Genomic DNA, 27,556 nt, shown 5'->3' with positions numbered 1-27,556 from the left:
TTTCTATTAGATTTCATTTATGTAATTTTTTTTAAATGGCATTGTCCCCTTGAAGCTATATGAGTTATATCCAGCACTTTATAAAAAAACAAAAAATGTATCTAAGCACCAAGGCAGGTAATTGCAACTGACCTGCCTGTTGTGCACGGCGCCATTCTTCCCCAACACAGAGTGGTCACATACCACTCTTGCCAGCGATTCTGCTGACACGATGGGGCATGACTTTTGACATCATTCTAACTGACAGATGGCTCCTCCAGTTAGGCAGCAGAAACTCGACTGTCAATCAGAATAATGTCTGAAGTCCCACCCTGTTGAAAGAGCGGCGCAGAAAAGAAGCCTCTGCTCTTTAGACGTGACGTCAGCAGAGGCTTCTGAATCACCGGCAGGAAAGGTCTGTGACTGATCTGTGCAAGGGAAGAACAATGCCGTGCACAACAGGCAGGTAAGTCACAATTACCTGCCTGTTAGTGCTTATGTACATTTTTTGTTTTTTATAAAGTCACGGATAGCATAATTTTAACAGCATTTTGACAAAATATTCTGTTATTAAAGGTTGAATTTATCGTGGTGAGATGAATGATAAAGCTCCCCATTATTCCATGCTTTTTGGCCCAGTGTGGTGCTTATTATGTAATGTACAAGTCTCTCTTGTGCAGGTTGACCATATTGTTCAGCAGAGTTCTTGTTAATTACAAAGATTCTTACTTATTCTAGTGCCTTGTTTTCAAACCTTATGGGAAGCGCTGAGCCTTGGTTTTCCACATATGAACATGATTCTCGCAAGGTAAGATACAAGCTTCAGCACACTGGAATGTCTCATTTGTATTTCTGTATTTTTTATTATTGATTTTCTTTGTTTAATTGCTATGCCCAAGCCATCATTTTCTTGCAGCTCAGATTGGTGGTAAGCCACAAGAAAAAAATAGAAAAGAACCAATATTATGTTGAGCTGTTTATAGACAGCATGTATTGTTAGTGCCTGGACTCGAGGCTAAAATTCTTGCTTGTTTTTGGCCTGAAGCAAATAAAAACATTAGTGTCTCTTTAAAGGATATGGACGCTAGAATTACACTGTAATTGGTCAGCATGGGGTTATTAACTATACATACAAATAGCCATAGACCAATAGAGATCCCTCATTGAAGAGCTTAATTAATAAAACATAACTTTTATTAATTTCACTAAACAGAAATAAATTGTGTTTAAAGCATATAGTGCTATGGGAGGGTATTATTTTCAAATGAGTCCTATAGGTTGGTATATAAGGGATATGCTCACTATGTGATCGATGGTATAGAGAGGAGGGGGAGGGGGACACTCCTCTCTATACCGTCAATCATATAGAGTGAGCATATCCCTGCATTTATTATTGAGTAAGCACAAGTACCTTATATGGCTACCTGCACCTGCCCTTTAAATTATGTGGCAGAGACAGCAAGAGAATTTAGGAGGCGGGTCAGTGAACACTCTGGTGATATACAACATAAACATGATACACCAATAGCAAGACATATTAATGATGTGTACCATGGGAATATGCAGGAAGTATAATTTTGTGTGATAGAAGTGGTGAGTCAAAACATCCCAAAAGTGATCATAATAGACTTATACTTAGGAATGAAAGTGAGTGGATTTTAAAGATTGTGTGTCCCCAAAGGGACTAAATGAACAATTGTCGTATGCACATTTCCGCTGAGGTCAATGATTATGCTTGGTACATCCCATCGGTTTTCTATGAGAATGTACTGTCTGTGAGTGTGATTTTGCTGTACTGTATGGGTTGTCTGTATTTTTGATACCCTTATCATGTTTTCTATTTATCATACCAGACAAGATAGACTTATCCTAGTCTATATCTATCCCTTCCTATTTTATGACTACCCAGGACCTAAAATTACGTTTATAATTAATGGTCTCTATTGGAGCCAGAATATTAATATATAATATACTGAAGTGTGGAGTGATGAAGTGTCTGATTGATGCTTATGTGATTAGGATTTGTTTGTCAAGCACTTTTCTGGGATTTGTCCTTTTATTACCTATGAGACCATCAGTTTAAAACAGAGGACCATTGGGATGAATGACGCTGCTTAACTCAGATTTCATAGTGGAACGCATCAAAAATGGTAAGAATGTCCATTGGTAATGATGTTTGTTAATGGAGTGCGCCTTGATTGTGGAGCGCATTTGTATCTGCTCTTGCATGCCTGGCTCAGGTGCGTTCAAGTGTGGAGCACATCAACATCCAAGCAGGCGCCTGGGATCACACTCCATGTGGGCAATGTTTGTACTCCGGGACGCTGCAGCTTTTAATCTACCTGGGACATTATATACTGAAGGGAAGGTCAGTCATTTATGGGAGAGGTCTGGAATATCTATTTAAATATGGGGGCACACCAAGATTGTGAACCATGGTGGGCTTATTATCTACCTGAGCAATATCTTTCATGGGACATTATTTATCAGCATCCTGAGTGACCTTGACATGGGTAAACACATTGAGGCATTTCTGGGCAACAGCTATGTTATTTATCAACATACGGTAAGTTCATTTTATTATTAACTGCAGTTATCTTATATATCAGTGATTCATACTGTATAAAATTATCTATATTAGGGAGGGCTAGGGCTAACCAGGGATAGCCGCCGTGGAACGTGCGGGGGGGGCATCGTTCCGTCAACTTTAATTAGGTTGCCAACCTCTGCAGTTAGGGTGCCAACCTCTGCAGCAAGGCAGGTAATCAGCATCTGGGGCATGTAATTGTGCTAAGTGTGACTTTTTGTTGTGGAGGTTTATCTATAGAAGGAACTTTCTAGTTTTTTAATAATTTTTGCACATTTAGTACACTCCTATAGTCATTATGTTTTACTGGCATGTATACTAGTTTGGCAGACTGTTTAATCCTTGGTCAATATGCAAAATCACTAGGGCTCTTAAGGTCATTAAGGACAACCACCGTGGAGCGGGGCGCCATTGTCAAATAAGGGTGCCAACCTCCACTGCCAGGCCAGCTCAGCTTTAAGGCATTTATAGGGTGTCTGATAAGAGTGAGTACTGTTTGTTTGTTACTTAGTCCTGTCTCTTGAATAAAGGGATTGTCCGTGCAGTTCATGTATTATCTATTATGAGGAGTGACACTGATTTTTTTTTATCATTTAGTGCGCTCCTATATTTATTGGGTTTACCAGCATTTGTACCAGAGAGCTGATCCTTAGTCAATATGTATGTGTATATATATATATATATATATATATATATATATATATATATATATATATATATGTGCAGTACCTTGCGAAAGTATTCGGCTCCCTGGAACTTTTCATCCTTTTCCCACATATCATGCTTCAAACATAAAGATACCAAATGTAAATTTTTGGTGAAGAATCAACAACAAGTGGGACACAATTGTTAAGCTGAACAAAATTTATTGGTTACATTTTTGTGGAAATTCTAAAACTGAAAATCACTAGGGCCTTTTAGGGTCATTAAGGGACAGCCACCGTGGAGTGGGGGCGCCATTGTCGTTTATCAATAAGGGCAACCTCCGCTGACAGGCAGGTTCAGCTTTAAGGCATATATATGGTGCGTGTAATCAGAGTGATTACTCATTCTCTTGAACAAAGGGGTGTCCGTGCTGTCTGGATAATATTCTATATTAGGAGTGCTACTAATTTGTTTTCAATTTGGGTTAATATGTGTCCTGATTTTAATGAATATCTATTTAAAAAAAATCTGATGTTTTATGGTATATGTTATAATTGTTCGATGATAGCAAGCAAAAATCATGAAAATGGTGAAAAAGTTTCATAACTTTGTGTTATACATTTATTAAAGGCATAATGATATTGAGGTGAATAAAGATATCCTATATTGTATTTACCGTATATACTCAAGTATAAGCCGACCCGAGTATAAGCCGACCCCCCTAATTTTGCCACAAAAAACTGGGAAAACTTATTGACTCGAGTATAAGCCTAGGGTGGGAAATGCTCCATAGATTATTCCCCCATATGGTGTCCTCAGAAGAAGCTCCATAGATTATTCCCCCATATACTGCCCCCATAAGAAGCTCCATAGATTGTTCCCCCATATGCTGCCCCCATTAGAAGCTCCATATTGTTCCCCCATATACTGCCCCCATTAGAAGCTCCATATTGTTCCCCCATATACTGCCCCCATTAGAAGCTCCATATTGTTCCCCCATATACTGCCCCCATTAGAAGCTCCATATTGTTCCCCCATATGCTGCCCCCATTAGAAGCTCCATATTGTACCCCCATATACTGCCCCCATTAGAAGCTCCATATTGTTCCCCCATATACTGCCCCCATTAGAAGCTCCTTAAGATTATTCCCCCATATGCTGCCGCTGCTGCAGCATGTAAAAATAAAAAAAATGACATACTCACCTCTCCGTCGCTGGGTGTCAGATTCTCACCTGTCCTGCGTCCATGGCTGCTCACCGCTATCTGCCACGTCATCAGTCAGTGACGTCCAGACTGCAGGGGGCGCGGCGCGCACTAATCACGTCACCGCGCCCTCTGCTGTCTCAAGTCACTGACCGATGACAGACAGCAGCAAGCAGCGATGGACACAGGACAGGTGAGTATCGCTATACTTACCCGTCCTGACGCTGTGTCTTGAGCCCCCAGCTTCTCCGCGATCTCTCTTCCTGCCTTCAGCGGTCACGTGGTGCCGCTCATTAATATGCGCATATTCATGAGTTTTAATGAGCGGCACCACGTGACCGCTGAAGGCAGGAAGAGAGAGCACGGGGAGAAGCTGGGGGCTCAAGACACAGCGTCAGGACGGGTAAGTATGACCTGACACCCCCGCCCCCCTCCCCCTCTGACCCCCCGGTGTATATGACTCGAATATAAGCCGAGAGGGGGACTTTGAGCCCAAAAAAACGGGCTGAAAATCTCGGCTTATATTCGAGTATATACGGTAATATGATTATCCATTTTTGTACTACTGCTTTTAATTTTACTATGTTTAATTGGCGGTCAGTTTGGCATGTTCAGCCAAGTCTGGCATTAGTGCATCCGGTTCCCTTTTCCCTTCTAGCACTTTATGACATTGGCCCAAATATTTTTAGACATCAGAATACCAGAGACTGCTGTTAAGTTGAGAGACTTCATTGCAATTTTGAGACGTTGATATATTAAAGGAGTTGTCTGGAGTCCAGTGTAGTACAGGTTACATTTAGCAACAAGGTAACATTTATCTATATATCACCAAAGGGGATTTAAAAAAAAAAAAATGTAATATTGGAAATTAGTTACGGTATATATAGGATATAAAATCTTTGGACGGCATTGTTCAATGTCTCTCGATCTCTTCATAGTTGAGGGCATTAGGAAGCTTCACTAACATTTTCCTACTAAAGAATTAATGGAGCCATGCACCTAACATATACAGATAGACAATTAGGCAGATGTCACAAGTTCGATGTTTCACAGAGCCTGCATCTAAGGTAACCGGCTTGTTCCTTCTCCCTGCAGGAGAAAGATGCATTGATTTCCACCATGCCATTTGCCAGACCTCAAGACATAGGGCCTTCTATTGCTATTGTGACAAAGGTGAATCACATCCAAGACCAGTTATTGAAGAAACACGACATTGAGCTCTACATGCATCTCAACAGGCTGGAAATCGCTCCTCAGATCTACGGATTGTAAGTATAAAAAATACTCGGCTGACGGTTTTCATCTGGATATGCCGTGCAATATGTAGTTTTTGTAGCATTCTGACGTTTATTGTCATCATTAAAAGTTCCAAAGCACATATGATAACACTGGATTAGTCGGGTCCTAAGAAGGATCTCTGACATACTCTATCAGAATGGAGTGGTGGCTGCCCGTGCACACCATTAATTGGACATGAGACTGCCGGAGATACTCGAGTACAGCTCTTGACTTTTCTCCCTCAATCTAGCACACAGAATAAATGGAGAGGTGGTGCACAAGTATGGCCACGCTCTAATTCAACAGGACATTTCAGGGTCACCGTCTTGGGGTACCACTGATGTGGATAGCCCTTTAAGTACTCTATTGATTTGAACCTTTTGATAGCTGCAAACATAAATTGATGCCGAACTCCAAGTCATGTTTCTGTAATCTAGCAACAATCAACTAGATCACATACTATTGCTCATTACTGTCCATTCATATCTTCATGTCTACATGTTAAAATCCAAGCAGGGGCACATGGGACTGAAATTCTGGCCTGGCATTTGAAAACTCACAGGCCCATGTTGACCCTCCCTACTCCCAGTTTTCAAATATGGACCCATCTGATATTGGAGGAAGTAAAAAGTAACTATAATTTAAATGTACTGTAATTCTAAAAAGCATGCAAGGCCATTTTCTCCTGACTAATAGGCCATACAAAGGTGCTCTGTCAAAAAGATAAAATGATGCATTACATAACCAGGGCAGTCCACGTTCACACATTCAGTATTTGGTCAGTATTTTAACTCAGTATTTGTAAGCCAAAACCAGGAGAGGAACAATCAGAGGAAAAGTGTAATAGAAACACGTCACCACTTCTGTATTTATCACCCACTCCTGGTTTTGGCTTACAAACACTGAGGTAAAATACTGACCAAATACTGAACGTGTGAATGTGTCCATAGTGTCAGGACTAAGCAGGGTGAGTTTACAGCCTGATCAGGTTTGAGGGAGCGTCAGGGGAGTAACAAAAGTCTTGTCTTAGAGACCAGAGGTTAGCTTTTGGGTCTCGTCCCTTCCACCAACATATTACTCAAAAGCTTGATGTCTACTGCCATCCATGACTGGTCTCTGCAGAAGGTAACGCACAAATATCTTGTGCCATTGTGGGGAGGTGGACCTGACAGAGATCTGCTTTTAGTGAGAGGCAGAGGAATAGCTCAGTGTAAGAATGGAAAACACTGAGATGAAGAATAGGGTGCCGTACTGAGTGTGGCCATTAGAGGGCAGTGAGGAGCTCAGGAGAGAGTGGTTACATAACTGCCAGGGGTCAAGGTCACCGTGATTGGTCAGAGGTCTCTGTCAGGTGATAGTGGGCGGAGCTACCTGGGCTGATAGTATAAAGGCTGAGGGAAGTTTCCAGAAGCTTCAGTCAGCCAGGGGAGCTCACTAGAAAGGAGGGTCTGCTGTTAGTAGGAAGGCAGCAGAGAGCCCTCAGAGAGAGCCTGACAGTGAAGACGGTCACGGGGGGTGACCCAAAGGACGATGGCAGCAGACGGTGACACCCTGAGAGTGATGACAACGGTGTACTCTGAACGGTGAAGCGCTGTGGTGGAAGTGCCTAGGGCAGCCACAGTGAGGAGAACCGCAGGGGACACCATGACGGTGACACAGAGAGAAAAAGAAGGTACCCGGGTCTGCTTAAAAAGCAATTGCCAAAAGTCCTGTCAGGGTTTGTGGAAGTTGACAAGGAAGTTGATGAATAAAACACGGATCTGTTGAATACGCTTTCCTGTCTCAGTCTCCAGTCTGTCTGCGCTAAGAAGTGGGTCACCCCCCCCCCAGTTCTGTGGGATCAGCACACCTTCCCCGCCTATCAGCATCAATATCACCTCAGCAGCACCCCCTAGTTACCCTTCCCTCGCCACCCCTACATTTGGCGTAGTCGGCAGGATTGTTGCCGCCAATACAACATCTTCAGCGGCAAGCCTGCCACCAAGTAGCAAAGGCCCCCAAGCTGTGTGGGGTGAAGTATTGTTTCGTTGTTGTTCCCTGTGGATTACAATTTAAAAGCTGGACTGTGGATTGCTGGCTGCCAATAAAATGGCTGTGGTGATTTGGCACCCAAAGAAAGAGAAACAGACATTGCTGATTGTACTGCTGGATGATCCGGGGCTTTGTCAAATCCGCCCCTGGGGGGAGTGGTGTTTGCCTGAAGAGAACTGTTCCCTAATGTTGGACCCTGGAAGATGGGTGGAGAAGCCCACCGCCGCAACCCCCAAGAACAGGAGTGGCCCAGGTGGAGAGACCTGCTGTGGCTGTTTGGCGCCATTCACCTACTGGACCTTGGACGGTATTGTCAGCAAGAAGAAAGGATGGTTTGTGCACTATAGACAGATGTTAGTTTTGACAGAAGGGAAACAGCTGGGAAAAGTGTAGATTGAGTGCAGTACCTTGGGTTGACCACAAGATGGCAGGGGAGAGCGTGAGTTCAGGACTTGACAGCAGCTTAGGGCTTTAGAAACCGTTGGTCATGGGGGGGCGGAGTTACAGGGAACCGGGAAAGTTATAAATAGGACAGGAGGGTTCCAGATAGTCCAATCCCGGGAGGAGCTCTGAGGAGAGGAGTCAGTGAAGGAGTACGTGCTGTGAGGGGAGCTCTACTAGGGGACTGAGGAGAAAGCAAGTCGGGGGTAGCCCCGACAGGAAGAACCTGTCAGGACTCTGGACACTTTTGCTATGTTCTGGAATTTTGCCCTTCTCCAAGATGGTGGTCTGGCCTTCATGTGTTACTGTCTGCTGCCTTTAAGACTCCACCCCAGTCATTAATCAATGCTGGAGTATTCTGCCTGTGTTCCTTTGAGTACTGGGTTGTCCTGGCTTCTCAGCTGCTGTAACTTGCTGAGGTTGTTCCATTCGTGGTTGCTTCAAGAGACTATACTGCACTCCCCTGCTGCTGCCCGCTCCACAGGCGCTGGCTGTCTCCGCTGCTCTGCTGTCCTGTTACCTGCTGCCACCTGATCGGTGAGACTTACTGTTTGCTCCGTCCTAAAGAATCTACCGTGTGCTTGCTACTTGTGGTTCTGCGATTCCGGCTGACTCAGCGGCCCTGCCGTGCCCTAACCGGACCAGGGTTAGGGTACCTACTGGATAGACTTTCTGAGAACTATACCGTACTGATAACGGCATCTGTTTCCATAGTGACCGGCTATAACGTTCTGGACTTTGTTTCTAAACTATGCTCCAAGCATTCGATACTTTGAAAGGCGTATACCCTGCAACTGGCCGCTGACCTCTAGCGGCAGTTTATTGACTTTTGTGTTTGCCTTGTTCACACTGTGCACGCATGGTTTTGCTGCGTTCTTATATAAACTCGATTCACTTAACTCTGGACTCTGCTGTGATTGTGCTTCTTGCCAAGAAACCCCTGTAGTGTCTACTATAATTGTTACAGGATACTCCAGCCCAAAAAGAGGGGTTTGCAGGAGCTATGTCAGACAGCAAGATGGAACAGGTGTACACCATGCTCCGTTCCCTGCAGCAGGATATGAATGTTCTGCAAAAGAAAGTTGAAAGCGTGGAACGTAATCAACGGGGTTTTGGGCAGAACCTGCAGGACTTAGACGATCGAGTTGTAGCACAGGAAAGCAGATTGACTGGATTGGAGACCCAGTGTGGACAAAACTTCCAGGACATCAGTACACAGATGGCAGCTCACAGCTCAGGGGGCTCGACCTGTGACTTTGCCTGCAGGGCACGTACCACCACCTAGCCTTCCTAAATTACCACCATTTAGATACAATGGCGACCGCGACAAGTTTCGTGGATTCGTGAACCAATGTATGCTGTACTTTGACATCCATGCTGATCATTTCCCAACGGGCCGTTCTAAAGTGCTATGTATAATCATGCTGCTGACCTCACGTGCGCTTGCTTGGGCGAATCCTATGATCGAGTCTCGTGACCCACGCCTGAATGTGCTGGATGATTTTTTGGCCGCCATGGCACTAATGTTTGACGATCCAAATCGTCGCGCTTCTGCTGAGACTGCGCTGCTATCTTTGCGCCAGGGCAAGCGCTCGGTTATTGAATATGCGACCGACTTCAGGCGACTAGCAGTAGATACTAATTGGGACCTTTATGCACAGGTTCCCATTTTTAAGAGAGGCCTGTCCAGCGTGGTAAAGGATGAATTAGCCCGCTCAGAATCCCCACAGGAGCTCGAGGCTTTTATACAGCATTGCGTGCTCATAGACATTCGCCTTACTGAGCGCAGGCAGGAAAAGCTGGCTGTGTATAACCGCATGTCTAATTTTTCCCTTCCTCCCAAAGAAACTGCAGGTAAGACATCTCGGGGTGTGGAGGAGGTACCGATGCAGATTGACTCAGTTCAGAGGCGTGATAGTAATGAACGCCGGGAACATCGCCTTCGGGAGAGTTTGTGTTTTTATTGCGGCCAGTCAGATCACTTCCTGATTAACTGCCCAAAATGTCCTAAACGTCAGAACAAAGTGGTAGCTGCAATTGGGGAGCTGGATGGCAGTGATACGGAATCCGACACTTCTGAGTGTAGCCTGGCTATAGATGCAGTGTTTCAGTCGCTTGCTATGACCACACCCCCCGGGGAAGTGAAGGAAAAGAGCTCTCATTGTTCCCTCCCTATTAAAATCTTGTGTGCTGGAAGATGGATTTCCAGCTCAGCTATGATCGACTCAGGGGCGGGGGGCAATTTTATGGACATTTCCTTTGCCAAGGAACATGGCATTCAGTCTTGTCAGAAGGCTTCTCCAATTAATTTGGAGACAGTAGACGGCTCACCCCTAATCTCTGGCCCTGTAGACCAGGAGACAATACCTCTCACGATCTTATTGGAGCCGGATCATCAGGAGCAATTGTCGTTCTTATTAATCTCTTCTCCACATTTTCCCGTGATCCTAGGTATTCCCTGGTTGCGCTTTCAGAACCCGACCATCAACTGGGAGACCAAGGCGATCACTTTCCCAACAAGGGAGAAGTCTGCTACGGAGACAATCTCTACATCCTTGAAGGCCAAATCTCCTATACAGGTAGTGGGGATACCAACTGTCTATAAGGAATTTTCTGATGTGTGTGACAAGGAGAAGGCGGACCAGCTCCCGCCACACAGACACTATGACTGCCCTATTGAACTCCTTCCCGGGGCAGCGATCCCCTTTAGTAATGTCTACCCTCTGGCTGCACCAGAACTTCAGGCCCTAAAAGAGTACATCGATGAAAATCTGGCCAAGGGCTTCATACGCCCTTCTTCCTCGCCAGCTGGGGCGCCTATATTCTTTGTGAAAAAGAAGGATGGGACACTAAGACCATGCATTGATTATCGGGGACTTAATAAGGTAACCATACGTAACCGCTACCCTCTACCGCTAATACCTGAATTAATGGAGAGAGTCCGCCAAGCAAAAATCTTTTCCAAATAAGACCTTCGTGGGGCGTATAATCTAGTGCGTATTCGTCCTGGGGATGAGTGGAAGACAGCTTTCAGATGCCATTATGGACATTTTGAATATCTAGTAATGCCCTTTGGACTGTGTAACGCGCCAGCGACCTTCCAACACCTTGTCAATGATATTTTCAGGGATCTATTGGACCAGTTTGTGGTCATATACTTGGACGACATTTTGATTTTTTCAGACTCATTGCAGGAACATGAGGAACATGTCAAGACGGTTTTAAGACGGCTGAAGGAGAACCACCTATATATTAAACTGGAGAAATGCGAGTTCCATCGCTCCGAGATACAGTTTCTGGGCTATGTCATCTCCCCTCAGGGGCTGAATATGGAATCTGGAAAGATCCAGGCAATCACCGACTGGCCGGTACCCAAAAATATAAAACAGGTACAACGTTTTATCGGTTTTGCCAATTTTTATAGACGTTTTATCCGAAATTTTTCTGATATTGTCCGTCCCATCACTGCATTGACAAAGAAGGAGAATCCATTTAAATGGTCCGCACAAGCTCAGGAAGCATTTAGTCGGCTCAAGACCTGTTTTACTTCAGCTCCACTGTTGGTCCACCCTGATCCGACACTTCCATTTATCGTGGAAGTGGATGCCTCAGACAACGCCTTGGGGGCCATCCTTTCGCAGAGAGTCGGAGAGAAGGCCTTACTTCATCCATGTGCTTTCTTTTCTCGTAGGCTGACCTCAGCAGAGAAGAACTATGACGTAGGGGATAAGGAGCTGCTGGCCATTATTGCGGCTTTTAAAGAATGGAGGCACCATCTCCAAGGAGCCGCTCAACAAGTTATTGTGTTGACAGACCATCATAACCTGGAGTTTCTTAGATCTGCAAAATGTCTCTCTCCTCGTCAGGCCCGCTGGAGCTTATTTCTGAATCAATTCGATTTTATTATCTCCTTTCGACCAGGTTCTCGCAATGGAAAAGCAGATGCACTATCTCGGATTCATGCTGCAGATGCCTTACCAGGACCCTCGCCGAAAACGATTCTTTCCGATGCCAATTTCATCGGGGTCATCCAGGATAAGGACTTGTGGAAGGACATCAAGGAAGCGTATGTAGGTGACGTACTCTTGACTAACCCACCTGCTGATGTCAATCTGGTCCTTAAAGGGGGCATGTGGTTCAGAGGACAACGTGTTTACATCCCAGAGGCGGTCCGTCTCAAAATCTTCAGAGTGGTTCACGATTCCAAGGTGGCAGGTCATAGGGGGGTACAGAAGACCCAAGAGTTCCTAAGTCGCTTCTTCTGGTGGCCAACATGCCTGAAGGACACAAAGGACTACGTTCTCTCGTGCGAGGTATGTGCTCGTCATAAGACCCCGCGTATGTCACCTACGGGCCTCCTGCAACCTTTACCTATTCCATCCCGCCCATGGGGGTCGATATCTATGGACTTTATTGTGGAGCTGCCCATCTCTAAAGGCATGAATACGATCTTAGTGGTTGTAGACCGTTTAACAAAGGCCGCCCATTTCGTCCCATGCGCCGGTCTTCCCTCAGCTAAAGAGACTGGAGATCTGGTCCTACAGAATGTGTTTCGGCTGCATGGGGTCCCAGATGAGATCATCTCTGATCGAGGCTCCCAATTTACGTCAAGATTCTGGAAAGAGTTCTGTTCTGCACTCAATATTGATGTGTGCCTTTCTTCCGCCTATCACCCCCAGACAAATGGTCAGACAGAACGGACCAATCAGACCTTGGAACAGTATCTTCGGTGCTACGTCAGCCACCTTCAAGATGATTGGCTGGACTTACTTCCTTTAGCTGAGTTTTCTTATAACAACTCTCAGAACGCCTCTACTAAGGTAACACCGTTTTTTGCAAACCTGGGTTACCATCCCAGTATCTTTCCCAGGTCTCCAATAAAGTCTCCGGTTCCGGCTGTAGAGGAAAGGCTTACTACGATGAAACAGAATATGGAGGTCCTAAAAGAGACCCTGACTTCAGCCCAAGAGCGCTACAAAAGATCGGCAGATAGATTCCGCAAACCAGCACCTGTGTTCAAGGTAGGGGATTCTGTATGGTTATCCACCAAGAATTTAAAATTGAATGTTCCTTCACAGAAGCTGGGACAGAAGTTCATCGGCCCTTTCAGGATTAATGGCATTGTGAGCTCTGTGGCCTGTCGCCTGAAGTTACCTAGGACTATGAAGGTACATCCCGTATTTCATGTTTCCCTACTAAAGGCTGTCTCACCTAATACTTTTCAGGGTCGTGTTGTGCCACCTCCACGGCCGGTGATAATTGATGGGCAAGAGGAATTTGTGGTCGATGACATTATTGACTCCAGAATTCGCAGAGGTCGGCTCCAGTATCTGATTAGATGGCAGGGGTATCCCCCTGAAGAATACTTTTGGGAACCGGTGGAGAACATCAGCGCTCAAAGGAAGATTTCTCTTTTCCATCAGAGATTCCCTGAGAAACCGGGTTCGGGATCGTCCTGAGGCCGCTTCTAAGGAGGGAGTAATGTCAGGACTCTGGACACTTTTGCTATGTTCTGGAATTTTGCCCTTCTCCAAGATGGTGGTCTGGCCTTCATGTGTTCCTGTCTGCTGCCTTTAAGACTCCACCCCAGTCATTAATCAATGCTGGAGTATTCTGCCTGTGTTCCTTTGAGTACTGGGTTGTCCTGGCTTCTCAGCTGCTGTAACTTGCTGAGGTTGTTCCATTCGTGGTTGCTTCAAGAGACTATACTGTACTCCCCTGCTGCTGCCCGCTCCACAGCCGCTGGCTGTCTCCGCTGCTCTGCTGTCCTGTTACCTGCTGCCACCTGATCGGTGAGACTTACTGTTTGCTCCGTCCTAAAGAATCTACCGTGTGCTTGCTACTTGTGGTTCTGCGATTCCGGCTGACTCAGCGGCCCTGCCGTGCCCTAACCGGACCAGGGTTAGGGTACCTACTGGATAGACTTTCTGAGAACTATACCGTACTGATAACGGCATCTGTTTCCATAGTGACCGGCTATAACGTTCTGGACTTTGTTTCTAAACTATGCTCCAAGCATTCGATACTTTGAAAGGCGTATACCCTGCAACTGGCCGCTGACCTCTAGCGGCAGTTTATTGACTTTTGTGTTTGCCTTGTTCACACTGTGCACGCATGGTTTTGCTGCGTTCTTATATAAACTCGATTCACTTAACTCTGGACTCTGCTGTGATTGTGCTTCTTGCCAAGAAACCCCTGTAGTATCTACTATAATTGTTACAGAACCGCAGTACAGACGAGGCCCCGGGGGAAACATACTAAATTGACAACGACCTCTGACCAGTAAAGTGCTGTTGGTGAACAGGCCTAAGGCGGCCACAGTGACCGAGCTGGGAGGAACGTCACTACGCTAAAAGTACGGTGTATGTACCCGGGCCTGGAAACGGAAAGCCGTGGAAGAATTGCGGTGTATTGCTGAGATCGTCAGGCGGACGGCTAAATAAACTTGGACCTGTTGCACCCGAAATCTGCCTCCATCTTGTATCTGTGACGTCTGTGCGCGGTAAATGAGGGACCACCCCCCAGTTCAGCCTACCCCATTACATTTGGCGCGCTGTGGCTGTCGGGGTATCGGACGCCAGGAATGGCGATGGCGCCAAGAATTGGAGACTCGTCAGGAGACCTGCTCAGGGAGCCTCCCCGCAGAGCTGTGGGGCCTGGAGGCCGGCCCTGTCGGACGGCGGGGTGAGAATCAACGGCCAACAAAGGAGCAGTGGGAGAATCTGCTGGGAGCCGCGACGGTTGGGAAGGTGAGCGTGTCCCCGGGCCCGCCGGCGACTCCCCGGGCAAACCCTGTGCCCACGTGCCATGCAGCGGACAGACCACGGGGCCTTGACACCGGTCCTCGGTCCCCCCGCCCACCTCTATACGCTGTGGTGCCTCCCGCTCTGAGCGACGGCGTAGCCCCCGCAAAGCTGACCTCCAACGCATCGGTCTCACTCCCGGCCACTACTGAAATGGGCCATCAACTGCAGTGTCTGACTTACCGGAAAGTGCGGCCGCTGCTTCATCTGTGGCCCTACCTGAGATTGCTTTGCCGGAGCCCGTGGAAGCCTTGGTACCAGCTGCGGCCTCCCCTGCGGCCGCGCCAACGTCGCTGTCAAAGCCGGCTGCGGCCTATTCTTCATCGGAGCCTGCGGCCGCTTCTATTCCGCCCTCAACCTTGACTGCGACCCGCCCACCGGACTCTGCAGCCTATACCGGACCCTCCGCCTGGGTTGCGGAGGTCATTAAAGGAAATAAGTCCGAAGAGCGGGAGATTTGGGGGCTGCTCCATGAAAAAGGAGAAGCGGGCATGGCGGCTCCATGGTCTATCGGGAGGCTGGTGCATGCAAACCGGGAAAAAGGGTATGGCTTTATCCGGGATCGCGCCACTGGAGAGAAAGTTTACCTAAATGTGGCGTCTATCCGTCACGGCCGGGCTTTGCAAGAAGGAGACTGGGTCTCTTATTATAAGGAGTACTGCCCCTGAGGCTACTACACTGTGGCAGTAATTTGTTGCCCTGAAGATTACGTGCCCCTGTAAAAGGGACTCTCAGAGACACCCCAAGAGTCCCAGGACTTTAAGTCCCTTGCTGACTTGGCAAAACATCGGCTTCAGGAGATGGCCAGGACTACCTGGAGTTTGATGCACAGTTGTGCAATTCATCGGACAGTTTCACGTCCGCGTTTATAGAAATGTTTTTGTTGTTGTTCATGTTTATCTCCTGACATAGTGGGAACGCATAAGGGAGATGCTCAGGTCAAAGAAAGGGGGAGTATGTCAGTATGACAGTTTAGATGTTAAAAAAAAAAAAAAGAAAGAAAAAAAAATGTTTTGATAAAAGCGTATTGCAACAAATGTGGAAAAGTGTGTAGTAAAATTGAAATGTTAAAGTGTTAGCATAGTTTTGTTGTTTATTTTTTAAAAAAAAATGTGTATTCAGCAGGTCCCGGGTACGGAGAGTATGACGACCACGACTTGTCCAGGTTGACAGGGCGACGGGACAAAAAGGAGACAGACGGACCGGGTACCTGAGCAAGAGTCTGTGTGACCAGGGGTCTGTGTGACCGAGAGTCTGTGTGACAAAAGGGTCTGTGTGACAGAGGGTCCGTGTGACCCAGACGCCGACCATGACAGTGCCAGGTCTCTGACACCACTTTCACCCCAGGACGAGATTGTCGAGGACGACAATGGTTAAAGGAAGGGGGAATGTGGGGAGGTGGACCTGACAGAGATCTGCTTTTAGTGAGAGGCAGAGGAATAGCTCAGTGTAAGAATGGAAAACACTGAGATGAAGAAGAATAGGGTGCCGTACTGAGTGTGGCCATTAGAGGGCAGCGAGGAGCTCAGGAGAGAGTGGTTACATAACTGCCAGGGGTCAAGGTCACCGTGATTGGTCAGAGGTCTCTGTCAGGTGATAGTGGGCGGAGCTACCTGGGATGATAGTATAAAGGCTGAGGGAAGTTTCCAGAAGCTTCAGTCAGCCAGGGGAGCTTACTAGAAAGGAGGGTCTGCTGTTAGTAGAAAGGCAGCAGAGAGCCCTCAGAGAGAGCCTGACAGTGAAGACGGTCACGGGGGGTAACCCAAAGGACGGTGGCAGCAGACGGTGACACCCTGAGAGTGATGACAACGGTGTACTCTGAACGGTGAATCGTTGTGGTGGAAGTGCCTAGGGCAGCCACAGTGAGGAGAACCGCAGGGGACACCATGACGGTGACACAGAGAGAAAAAGAAGGTACCCGGGTCTGCTTAAAAAGCAATTGCCAAAAGTCCTGTCAGGGTTTGTGCATGTTGACAAGGAAGTTGATGAATAAAACACGGATCTGTTGAATACACTTTCCTGTCTCAGTCTCCAGTCTGTCTGCGCTAAGAAGTGGGTCACCCCCCCCCCCCAGTTCTGTGGGATCAGCACACCTTCCCTGCCTATCAGCATCAATATCACCTCAGCAGCACCCCCTAGTTACCCTTCCCTCGCCACCCCTACATTATTAGACCTGAAATGTAAAAGTTAAAGTATATGTTGTTATATTTTTTTCTTTAGTCTTTTTTTTAATTATTACATTTTTGTGATTTTTTTTTTTTTTTTTTTTTATATAGAAATGTTTTTTTTCTGGTCTAAGCCTAACGTTATTCCTTGCGATAGTTTTAACCCTATTCCTAATCCTAGCCTTATTCCTAACTCTAGTTCTGCTTCTAACCTTTGCCCTATTCCTAGCCCTAATTAGTGTTGGAATAAGTACCATTTGTAAAAACATAAAGGCCCCTATTCATCAAAGCTTTTGCGCCAGATTTGACCGCACTAATATTTTCTGAATTTCAGTGTTTTCACGACACTTTTTGCTCAGCTCTGACAAAGTGGGTGGATCTGAGGTGGGACAGGGGCATGTCAACCCTTGTTCATCAAATTCATGGTGGGTGGTGACATTTCTTATACCACACAAGTCTTACTTCAATCCCTGGGTTCATTAAGATTTATGGCGAGGTGCATGCCATTTTTCAGATGGTCTGTATTGCCCCTCTTAATGAATCAGGAGCATCTGACTCCAGCACGCCTCCTCATCAAGACCCGAGTGAAACACTCCAGTCTTAATAATTCTGGAACATAGCTTATTATACCTTTAATTTGCTTTTTTTTTGTTTGTTTTTTCATTTTCATAACACACTTTTTGAAAATTTGAGACAACTCCACCTGCTGGTCTTTGTCTCTCTTTCACAAAATTACAAGTTATAGGAGAGGTATGGGAGAGAACAGTGCATACATCGTAAACTCAGTTGTTGCCTATGCAGAGCTTAGAAGTCACGATTAGCTGCTGTTCTCTGCATAGGCAGCAAGCGAAATGACAAAACTCAAATGATCAGCTTGAGAGCTTTGTAATATCAATTGCTGCCTACACAGAGCACCGCAGCCGATAACAAAGTAATCAACTGCTGCACTCCGAATATGAAAACTGTGGCACAGACCTAGATATCAAAGCATGCTTTAATCATCTAGTTCGTTGGACACGCACTGCGCTCTAAGAAGAATCTGCTCTGGGGGACGGAGAGAAAAATTTGTGCCACAATGCTAATTCAAAAGACTTGTACTATGCTCCAAATACAGTACTTGACGTTGCTCAATAGTAACCATTGCCTTTAACGTCTATGTATTGGTGCACTTATTAGTGTTCACTTGAAGAGAGAGCGTTTCCGGTGTCTTCTAATACATTTCCAAACAGAGCCGCAATATATGTAGCAAGACAGGAAGGAAGAATTGGCATCTTCTAATGGGCATGGGAATTCACACTGTAAAATAACCTGAGCTGTTCAGGTTGTATGCCACTATGATTTATTACCAGGTCTTCAGTGCTCCTTAATGGATATTATTGATGAAAAATAAGTCTGCTGTTATTAGAGAGAACTGACTGCAAGCCGGCTGTAGGTATTAGCCTTATGGAGGTTGCATCCTGATTGTTAGATTTAGGTGAGTAAGTAGTATTTCTACCCCCAGTGATTGCCGATAAACCTCCTAGGACTCCAGAGTTGCACATTTCACGTGTAATTTTCGCTTACAGCTTCAGTATTACTTGCTCAGATGAAGGTATTAATTTATATTTTTAAGCAGACCTGTCAGCTCCCCTGACTTGTCTCTCTTGGTAAATATGTGTATTCTCCATAAAAACCCAATAATGGGACATCTTTTCTTAAAAGTCTACATTCTGCCGTTCCTCTTTAAAACTTAGAATAATCCGACTCATTTGTCGATGTATTCATCCATCCTTGTCAAATGGGTGTGTCCTTACACACCGATGCCACCACCAGCAGTGTTGATCACGAGCGTTCGCTACTCGGGTCCACATCAGGTGCTTGGATGCGCACAGAGTATCGCGGGTGCTCGAGTGACGTGTTCGAGTCACCGCTGTTAAGACAGCCAAAAAGTCATGCGAGGTTTGCCTGTGTATGGCAGGCAATCCCCTCATGTCTTTGCGGGGACTCAAACATGTCACTCCAGCACCCGCAGTACTCAAACACCCGATGCAAACTCGAGTAGCGAGCACTTGCGCTCAACACTAATCACCAATAGGACAATGTCAGGCTGTGACATTTTTATAGATACCAGTTTGAGTAGATATGATGCTTTGATCTCCTCTTATTGCATTTTTTACGTTGGTCAAAAAAATAAAAATGCTATTCTAGCCTTAAAAAATTTTTTTCAGTACATAATTTACCAATCACGATGAATAAGTTTAGATTTGGATGGATTCAGACTATTACAGACGTGGAGATACCATATGTGTATTTTTTTATTATTATTGTTATCAGGAGAATGGGACCTGAACTTTTATATTTTTCTCTATAGTTCTCAAATTTTTAAAAACCTTTTACTTAACTTCTTACTATATTTTGTAGTCCCCTTAGGGGACTTGAACCTGCAATTGTCTAATTGCTTGTACTAAATACAGAAAAATAGCAAAAATCATAGCCTTCTATGAACGACAGTTGCAGGCCGGCTTTGATAGGAGTATAGTCATGACAAGCAGTGGAAAACCCATCGGTACCCTTGGTTCACTTTGCATCGGTGGGTGGATAGAACAGTGCACCCCCTAGGCTTCATGATGTAAATGCCAAAGTCTGTTGGTAAGGGGTTAAAAATGTTGCGCCGTTTGCTTTTTATAGCCCCATCTGTCATCTGTAAATTTTGGCCCATTCACTTGTCATTAGGCTGTATTTTTTATGGAATTGTTTGCTCCATTTCCTTTTCTAGAGTATATGTCTCACTATATGTTTTTTGTTTTTCATGAAGTTGTACTCTAAGCAGAAAAGAAATCAATATCTGTTTTAGACACAAAGATCTAAAATTGACAATGTCTGAGATTTTCAAAAGAGCGTGAGCTCACTCTGATAAAAAAATAACACCTTTGCACCTGTAATAGTCAGGGATATTATCTGGGATTTGCTAATGACATAAGTTTTAGAAAAGTCTCCTAATTCATTTAATCTACTGACATTTATTATTAATAATAATTATTATAGCGCCATTTTTTCCATGGCACTTTACATGTGAGGAGGGGTATACATAATAAAAACAAGTATAGTAATCTTAAACAATACAAGTCACAACTGGTACAAGAGGAGAGAGGACCCTGCCCACGAGGGCTCACAATATTTCTTTTGTTTTTCCTCATAATCGATAGTTCCTCTTTAACTACTTCTGGAATGCCCATAGACGATACATGTCCAAGCAGTCCTGTTCTACTTTGTGTAGTACAGTAGAGCAGTTGCATATGATTGTACAGCTGTAGAAGTGCGGATCTGGCTGTCAGAAACAGACTTCCCATAGAGAAGGCAGAGACGGTTCGCCACCATCTCTGCGTTCTGAATTGCTGTATGTGTAGTGTTGAACATTCGCTGTGTATGTAGTAATAGAAAATTATGTCGGTGCTTCATCCTCTGAGTCCAGCGGTCCTGCTGGGTCTTAGGAGACCCATTTAGCTCTACCATGCTGCCAGGAGGCTGCATTTCCACTGTAACTGGGGTTAACATGCCAGCCCCAGTTATAGGGAAAATTGGGTATAAAAAAGTATTTAAATACTGGAATGTCCCCCAAAGTTATTTTATTCCTAAATTGGGTGGCATAAAATGTGAAATAGATTACATTTAAATTAAAAAAGTGTATAAAATACCGGTGAAAACTAAATAAATGATAATAAAAAAAAATCTGCTACCAATCCAAATGGCTGCTACTAACCCCGCTCCCGCTGGAAATAAAGTATATCCAATATATAAAAACTATTGTTTTAGAAAGGGGAGCAAATTTTTAAACGTAATTCAGTGTTCCTTTATAGCCATAAAAATGAACAAACAAAAATATGAAACATATAGACGTATTTCTTTTATTTTCCCACTATTAACAACGAAGAAAATAAAAAAAAAAAAGGGAAAATGACAGAAAAGTGAAGCCTCTTGCATTACGAACAAAAAGATACAAAAACTATTGAATTTCCCAGTGTGAAAAATCAAACCGCTCTTTAAACTGCCAAGATGGAAAAAAAAAAAAAAACGGTGCCCGGTCAGGAATAGTGTTATATGGCCCGGTCTTGAACTGGTTAAATGTGAGACTGCATTCTTTCGTTTCGCTAGCATTAATGTTATTGTTGTTGCCCATTTATGATGCCCATTAAAAAATATGACATCCTGTGGTATTTATTTAATAGTATAAATAGTGGTTACCTGTGAGTACAATATGTACCGGATCTACACATTTTCCCTGTGACATGCAAATAAACCTCTTTTTAATTATAATCTCTTTTCTCTAGGCAGAGTGCACTCTACAATTTAAATAATTTACAAAATATGAACTTACAAAAAATACATGTAATTATTCGAAAAGAATAGTATGTAATTCAGCTCTAATTTGTGTATTTTACAGACTACTCCTGATTTAATGCTCCAATCAAATTAATAGCCAATCTTGAATTTGATTGGAATCAGCGATAGTTTACCATCTCTTGTTATATGACTCTGCGGTATGCCTGGAATCTAGAATGAGTTATTAGAGAGCGCACCTAATTCCAGCCTGTAAATTAGGGATTGTATTCAGCTCGCTATGTCCACATGTGCAGAGATTTCCTACCTGAACCTTCTTTTGGTTTAGTAATCGAATCGTTCTCAATTTGGCACATTTTATTTGCTTATATATATATTTTTTGTATTCAACGTAATAGTGTGTGTGTATATATATATGATGTGTGTGTATGTGTGTATATATATATATATATATATATATATATATATATATATATATATATATATATATATACAGATATGTCGATATATACATCAATTGTATATTTGCTAGTAAAGCACGTTATACTATAGAACTGTAACTCTTTGAACTTTTATATGTCACAGTTTATCCTTTGGAACAATTTATCATGATATTAATAATATAATTTTTATATGTGGGTTTACATTGGAGAGCAGTTAAGGGAACACTGTCATTGGAAAAGTACATTGATTTTAATTAATTTTTGTGAAAAGAACATTTTTTTCAATGTTGATTTTGCATTCCATTTTCTCATGCATATCCATGTAAAAGATTTTCACTTATGCTGACATCTAGTGGACAAATGGGTTACAGACTGATAGAACCAAAAATCTATATTTTACAGCCTACGGGAAATAATGCTGTAACTATGGCAGCGGATTAAAGGGGGTTATTCCTTTTTTTTAAATGTTTGATTTGTCCTTGGGATAGTCCATTAATAATTGATTGGTAACGGTTGAATTCTCGGCACCCCCACGTTCTATACAAAGCTCATGTGCCCTAACACTATGAAAGCGCCATACTGCTCTTGCGATCACAGTGCCCTCTTCATTGGGAGCTCTGTACTTCTATTAGTGTCTATGTACCTATTTTCTTGAATGGAATGAACTTGCATTGAACTGTAATACCAGGAGCAGCCACTACTAGTAGTGTGGCGCTGTGCTAATAAACAATGAAGGGGATACCACTCTCCCAATCTATTGATGTACAGTCCTAAAGCTGCCAATCACCATTGTTCCGCCAACTGCTATCTCTCTCCAAGCTCCCCCATACACCGGTACGCTTTTCTCAGCTGAGCACTTGTATGTTCTCTTCTGGTGGCAGCTAATCTCCCAGAGAACAAAAGATTTATCAATTGGAAATCCAAATGCCAAATTCTTCTCTCCCACAACAGCATATGTCGAGGAAGCGTAAGGAGGACCCCATACACATTAGCTGGATAATGCTGCCAATATCGGAAAATTCGGATGACTTTAGAAACTTAAATGGAAAGACCTTTGCACTTGCTCATCCAATGGAGAGACCTATGCACATGCTCATCCAGTGGCGAGACCTGTGCACATGCCCATTCAATGGAGTGACCTATGCACATGATCATCCAATGGAGAGACCTATGCAAATGCATGTCCAATGGAGTGACCTATGCACATGCTCGTCCAATGGGGTGACCTATGCACATGCTCGTCCATTGGCGAGACCTATGCACTTGCTCATCCAGTGGAGAGACCTGTAGACATGTTTGTCCAAAGGAGAGATCTATGCACATGCTCGTTCAATGGAGAGACCTATGCACATGCTCGTCCAATGGAGAGAACTATGCACATGCTCGTCCAATGGAGAGAACTATGCACATGCTCGTCCAATGGAGAGAACTATGCACATGCTCGTCCAATGGAGAGAACTATGCACATGCTCGTCCATTGGAGAGACCTATGCACGTGCTCATCCAATGGAGAGACCTGTGCAGATTCTAGTCCAATGGAGAGATCTATGCACATGCTTATCCAGTGGAGTGACCTATGCACATGCTCATCCAGTGGAGAGACCTGTGCACATGCTCGTCCAATGGAGAGATCTATGCACATGCTCTTCCAATGGAGTGACCTATGCACATGCTCATCCAATGGAGAGACCTATGCACATGCTCGTCCAATGGAGACATCTATGTACATGCTCATCCAATGGAGAGACCTGTGCATATGATCATCCAATGGAGAGATCTATGCACATGCTCGTCCAATGGAGAGACCTGTGCACAATCTCGTCCAATGGAGAGATCTATGCACATGCTCCTCCAATGGAGAGACCTGTGCACATGCTCGTCCAATGGAGAGATCTATGCACATGCTCTTCCAATGGAGTGACCTATGCACATGCTCATCCAATGGAGAGACCTATGCACATGCTCGTCCAATGGAGACATCTATGTACATGCTCATCCAATGGAGAGACCTGTGCATATGATCATCCAATGGAGAGATCTATGCACATGCTCGTCCAATGGAGAGACCTGTGCACAATCTCGTCCAATGGAGAGATCTATGCACATGCTCCTCCAATGGAGAGACCTGTGCACATGCTCGTCCAATGGAGAGAACTATGCACATGCTCGTCCAATGGAGAGAACTATGCACATGCTCGTCCAATGGAGAGAACTATGCACATGCTCGTCCAATGGAGAGAACTATGCACATGCTCGTCCATTGGAGAGACCTATGCACGTGCTCATCCAATGGAGAGACCTGTGCAGATTCTAGTCCAATGGAGAGATCTATGCACATGCTTATCCAGTGGAGTGACCTATGCACATGCTCATCCAGTGGAGAGACCTGTGCACATGCTCGTCCAATGGAGAGATCTATGCACATGCTCTTCCAATGGAGTGACCTATGCACATGCTCATCCAATGGAGAGACCTATGCACATGCTCGTCCAATGGAGACATCTATGTACATGCTCATCCAATGGAGAGACCTGTGCATATGATCATCCAATGGAGAGATCTATGCACATGCTCGTCCAATGGAGAGACCTGTGCACAATCTCGTCCAATGGAGAGATCTATGCACATGCTCCTCCAATGGAGAGACCTGTGCACATGCTCGTCCAATGGAGAGATCTATGCACATGCTCTTCCAATGGAGTGACCTATGCACATGCTCATCCAATGGAGAGACCTATGCACATGCTCGTCCAATGGAGACATCTATGTACATGCTCATCCAATGGAGAGACCTGTGCATATGATCATCCAATGGAGAGATCTATGCACATGCTCGTCCAATGGAGAGACCTGTGCACAATCTCGTCCAATGGAGAGATCTATGCACATGCTCCTCCAATGGAGAGACCTGTGCACATGCTCGTCCAATGGAGAGATCTATGCACATGCTCGTTCAATGGAGAGAACTATGCACATATGCACATGCTCATCCAATGGAGAGACCTGTGCACAATCTCGTCCAATGGAGAGATCTATGCACATGCTCATCCAATGGAGAGACTTATGCACATGCTCGTCCAATGGAGAGAACTGTGCACATGCTCGTCCAATGGAGAGACCTATGTACATGCTCACCCAATGGAGAGACCTGTGCACATGCTCGTCCAATGGAGAGATCTCTGCACATGCTGCTCGTCCAATGGAGAGATCTATGCACATGCTCATCCAGTGGAGAGAACTATGCACATGCTCATCCAGTGGAGAGAACTATGCACATGCTCATCCAATGGAGAGATCTATGTACATGCTCATCCAGTGGAGAGAACTATGCACATGCTCGACCAATGGAGAGAACTATGCACATGCTCTTCCAACTTTGGATGCTTGCACCCGCCTCCTTTCCCAGATTTAGGCATCCCATAGATGCCATACATTTTTATAATTGTAAACCCCTTTACTTCAATTTTACTACACATTTGCTTTTTGTAATATGCCGAAATATATGAAGAGACCGTCCATGATACGGTTGTCTATTATATAGCCTTAGCAGTCCGCAATATCTTCCTGATTTGACCCTGATGCAAATGTTGCTGACACGATAATGTTTCATTTTTCAATGTCCTTGGATTATGAGCTATACTGCTGAATTTTAATGCATTTCTAGACTTTAATAATGCAGGTTATTTCACTATGATCTAACTGTTATGTGTATGAGCTTCTATATTTACTCGTATCATGCGTATAGGCGCATTATGTGCATTAGCTGAAGTCTCGACTGCGCGTTGGATCCTGATATTTTCTTCTTTGCAGTTTATAACTATATAAGCTTTAAAAAAGTGCAGTTAATTTCTTCCAAATATTCCATTGATCATCCAATTTTATTAATGAGCTTTGTTCAGAAGAATAATGCTTCCTCTGACCAGGCGACCTCCAGTCTGAATTGCTAGACAGCAAATAATCGTAATGTGTTTGAATATATTCCTTGGACTGTGGCCTAAAAACGATTGACCTCAAATGTAATAATGATGTATCAGCCGCAGTAAAAGTTGGATTGACTGTTTCAGTGCTGGCATTGCACCCCTGTATGGCTTTAACATTTTTTTCTCTAGATTTATCTATTATTATCTAGAAATTATGTTTCTCTCCTTTTTGATAAATAAACTATTGACAGTAGAAATGGTGTGAATTGATTTGCAGGAACTCGTCCACCAGCCACATGGATAATCTGTGGCTGCCGAACAGTAGACATGAGAAACTTGTCCTACTTGCTGGAATCCATGGCTCTTCTTTGGATTAGCCAGCCTGGTGACTAGGTTTTTGTCCTGGTGAAGAAGTCCTGCGTTGTCCTCGAAACGCGTTGACTTTGTAAACCTGTTAAAATAAAGTGTCTAAGGAAAATATTTGTGGAATTCTATTATCAGCAGCGCATCCAGTGACAATTCACCTGGATATGTTCATGCCTCAACCATGACGCTGCGCCAGGCCAGCTAATCAAAAGAAGAGCTGGGGATGCCGCCAGTTAAAAGGCCGGTTCACAGAGTTCCCGTCCAGCATGTCCTTGCCCTGTTTTCTTTACAGTTGAGGGTATGGTCCAGTGCATCAGTGTTTGGCGTTTAGAGACTCACTCATATGTTAGGTCTAAGGTGTCGTGGCATCTTCTGTCTTCGAGAGCACTACTCTGCCTCCTGGCTTCCTGCGTGCCGGGAGCTTTGCGCTCCTGATGATTGACATTTTGGACTAGTGGCATGGGTGAGACGCTGCCCCAAACTGTGTGCTCTACCAGGCCGGAACCGCGGAATCCAGCCACTTCTAATAGACTGCAGTACATTGTCTATACAATAAGAAAAAAAATATATACACTGTACATTAATTTTGTTTTATTTTATGTTTTTTTTAACATGTGTGACATATGTCCCTAGGATGACTGGTGAGGCATCCATTGGATGTATTTCTATGTATGTTTTTTATATGCTTGTTTAATATCGCATATATTACAGTTCTGGGTATGTTGGGTTTGGAAACAAGTTAAAGAAGCACGCGCACTAACATTTATTCAGTAAAGGTGTGTGTATATGTGCATGTAATGTGAGTGTATTAATATACTCACCTACTGCTGCTCTCTCCGGTGTCCAGTGTCATCATTCTCTGCTTCCCAGTGACACTACAAATGAAACTAGCCGGCTCGCTCTATGAGCTATGCATGAGCCGGAAGTCTCTTTTAGGCCAGGTCACACTTGCGAGAAACTCGCACGAGCCTCGCATCAATACCCGGCACTTCTTTAACGAAAATCAAATCTGTACTTATTCTATTTCCACCCATAAGACAGGAGAAACATTTGCACAGTATTTTGCTCACTTATCATTTAGTAGACTAAAATATTGTTACACGCAGTTTAGCTGCGCTAGCACAAGCGGGTTACATTGGGTTGTCATCCTCTGCTGTTTCCAATCAGTTTCTAGTGTGGCCTTTCTTTATATGTAATTTTTCATGTATATTTCTGCACAGATCTGTTCCAAATACATGGAAGCTCAGTGGTTAGCACTTTTGTTTTGCAGTGCTGGGGTCATGGGTTCAAGTCCCTATGAAGGACAAAATCTACAAGGAGTTTGTATGTTCTCCCCGTGTTTGCGTGGGTTTCCTCCCACATTCCAAAGACATAGTG

The 27,556-nt window shown here is 44.4% G+C and overlaps 1 protein-coding gene across 1 annotated transcript in view; it reads left to right on the top strand.

The window, feature by feature from the left end:
* The window catches only part of TBC1D5 (TBC1 domain family member 5), a 741,163-nt gene that overhangs the window by 449,496 nt on the left and 264,111 nt on the right, over positions 1–27,556 (top strand). The window contains exons 13-14 of the mRNA XM_073568086.1: positions 718–787; positions 5,511–5,683. Of these exons, the coding sequence (XP_073424187.1) occupies positions 718–787; positions 5,511–5,683 (243 nt within the window). The remainder of the gene's footprint in view (positions 1–717; positions 788–5,510; positions 5,684–27,556) is intronic.

The sequence above is a fragment of the Dendrobates tinctorius genome, unplaced genomic scaffold, assembly GCF_039654945.1.
Source record: "Dendrobates tinctorius isolate UK_male_01 unplaced genomic scaffold, ASM3965494v1 ptg000005l, whole genome shotgun sequence".
Classification (NCBI taxonomy): Eukaryota; Metazoa; Chordata; class Amphibia; order Anura; family Dendrobatidae; genus Dendrobates; species Dendrobates tinctorius.
This window is presented reverse-complemented; position numbering and strand designations above follow the sequence as displayed.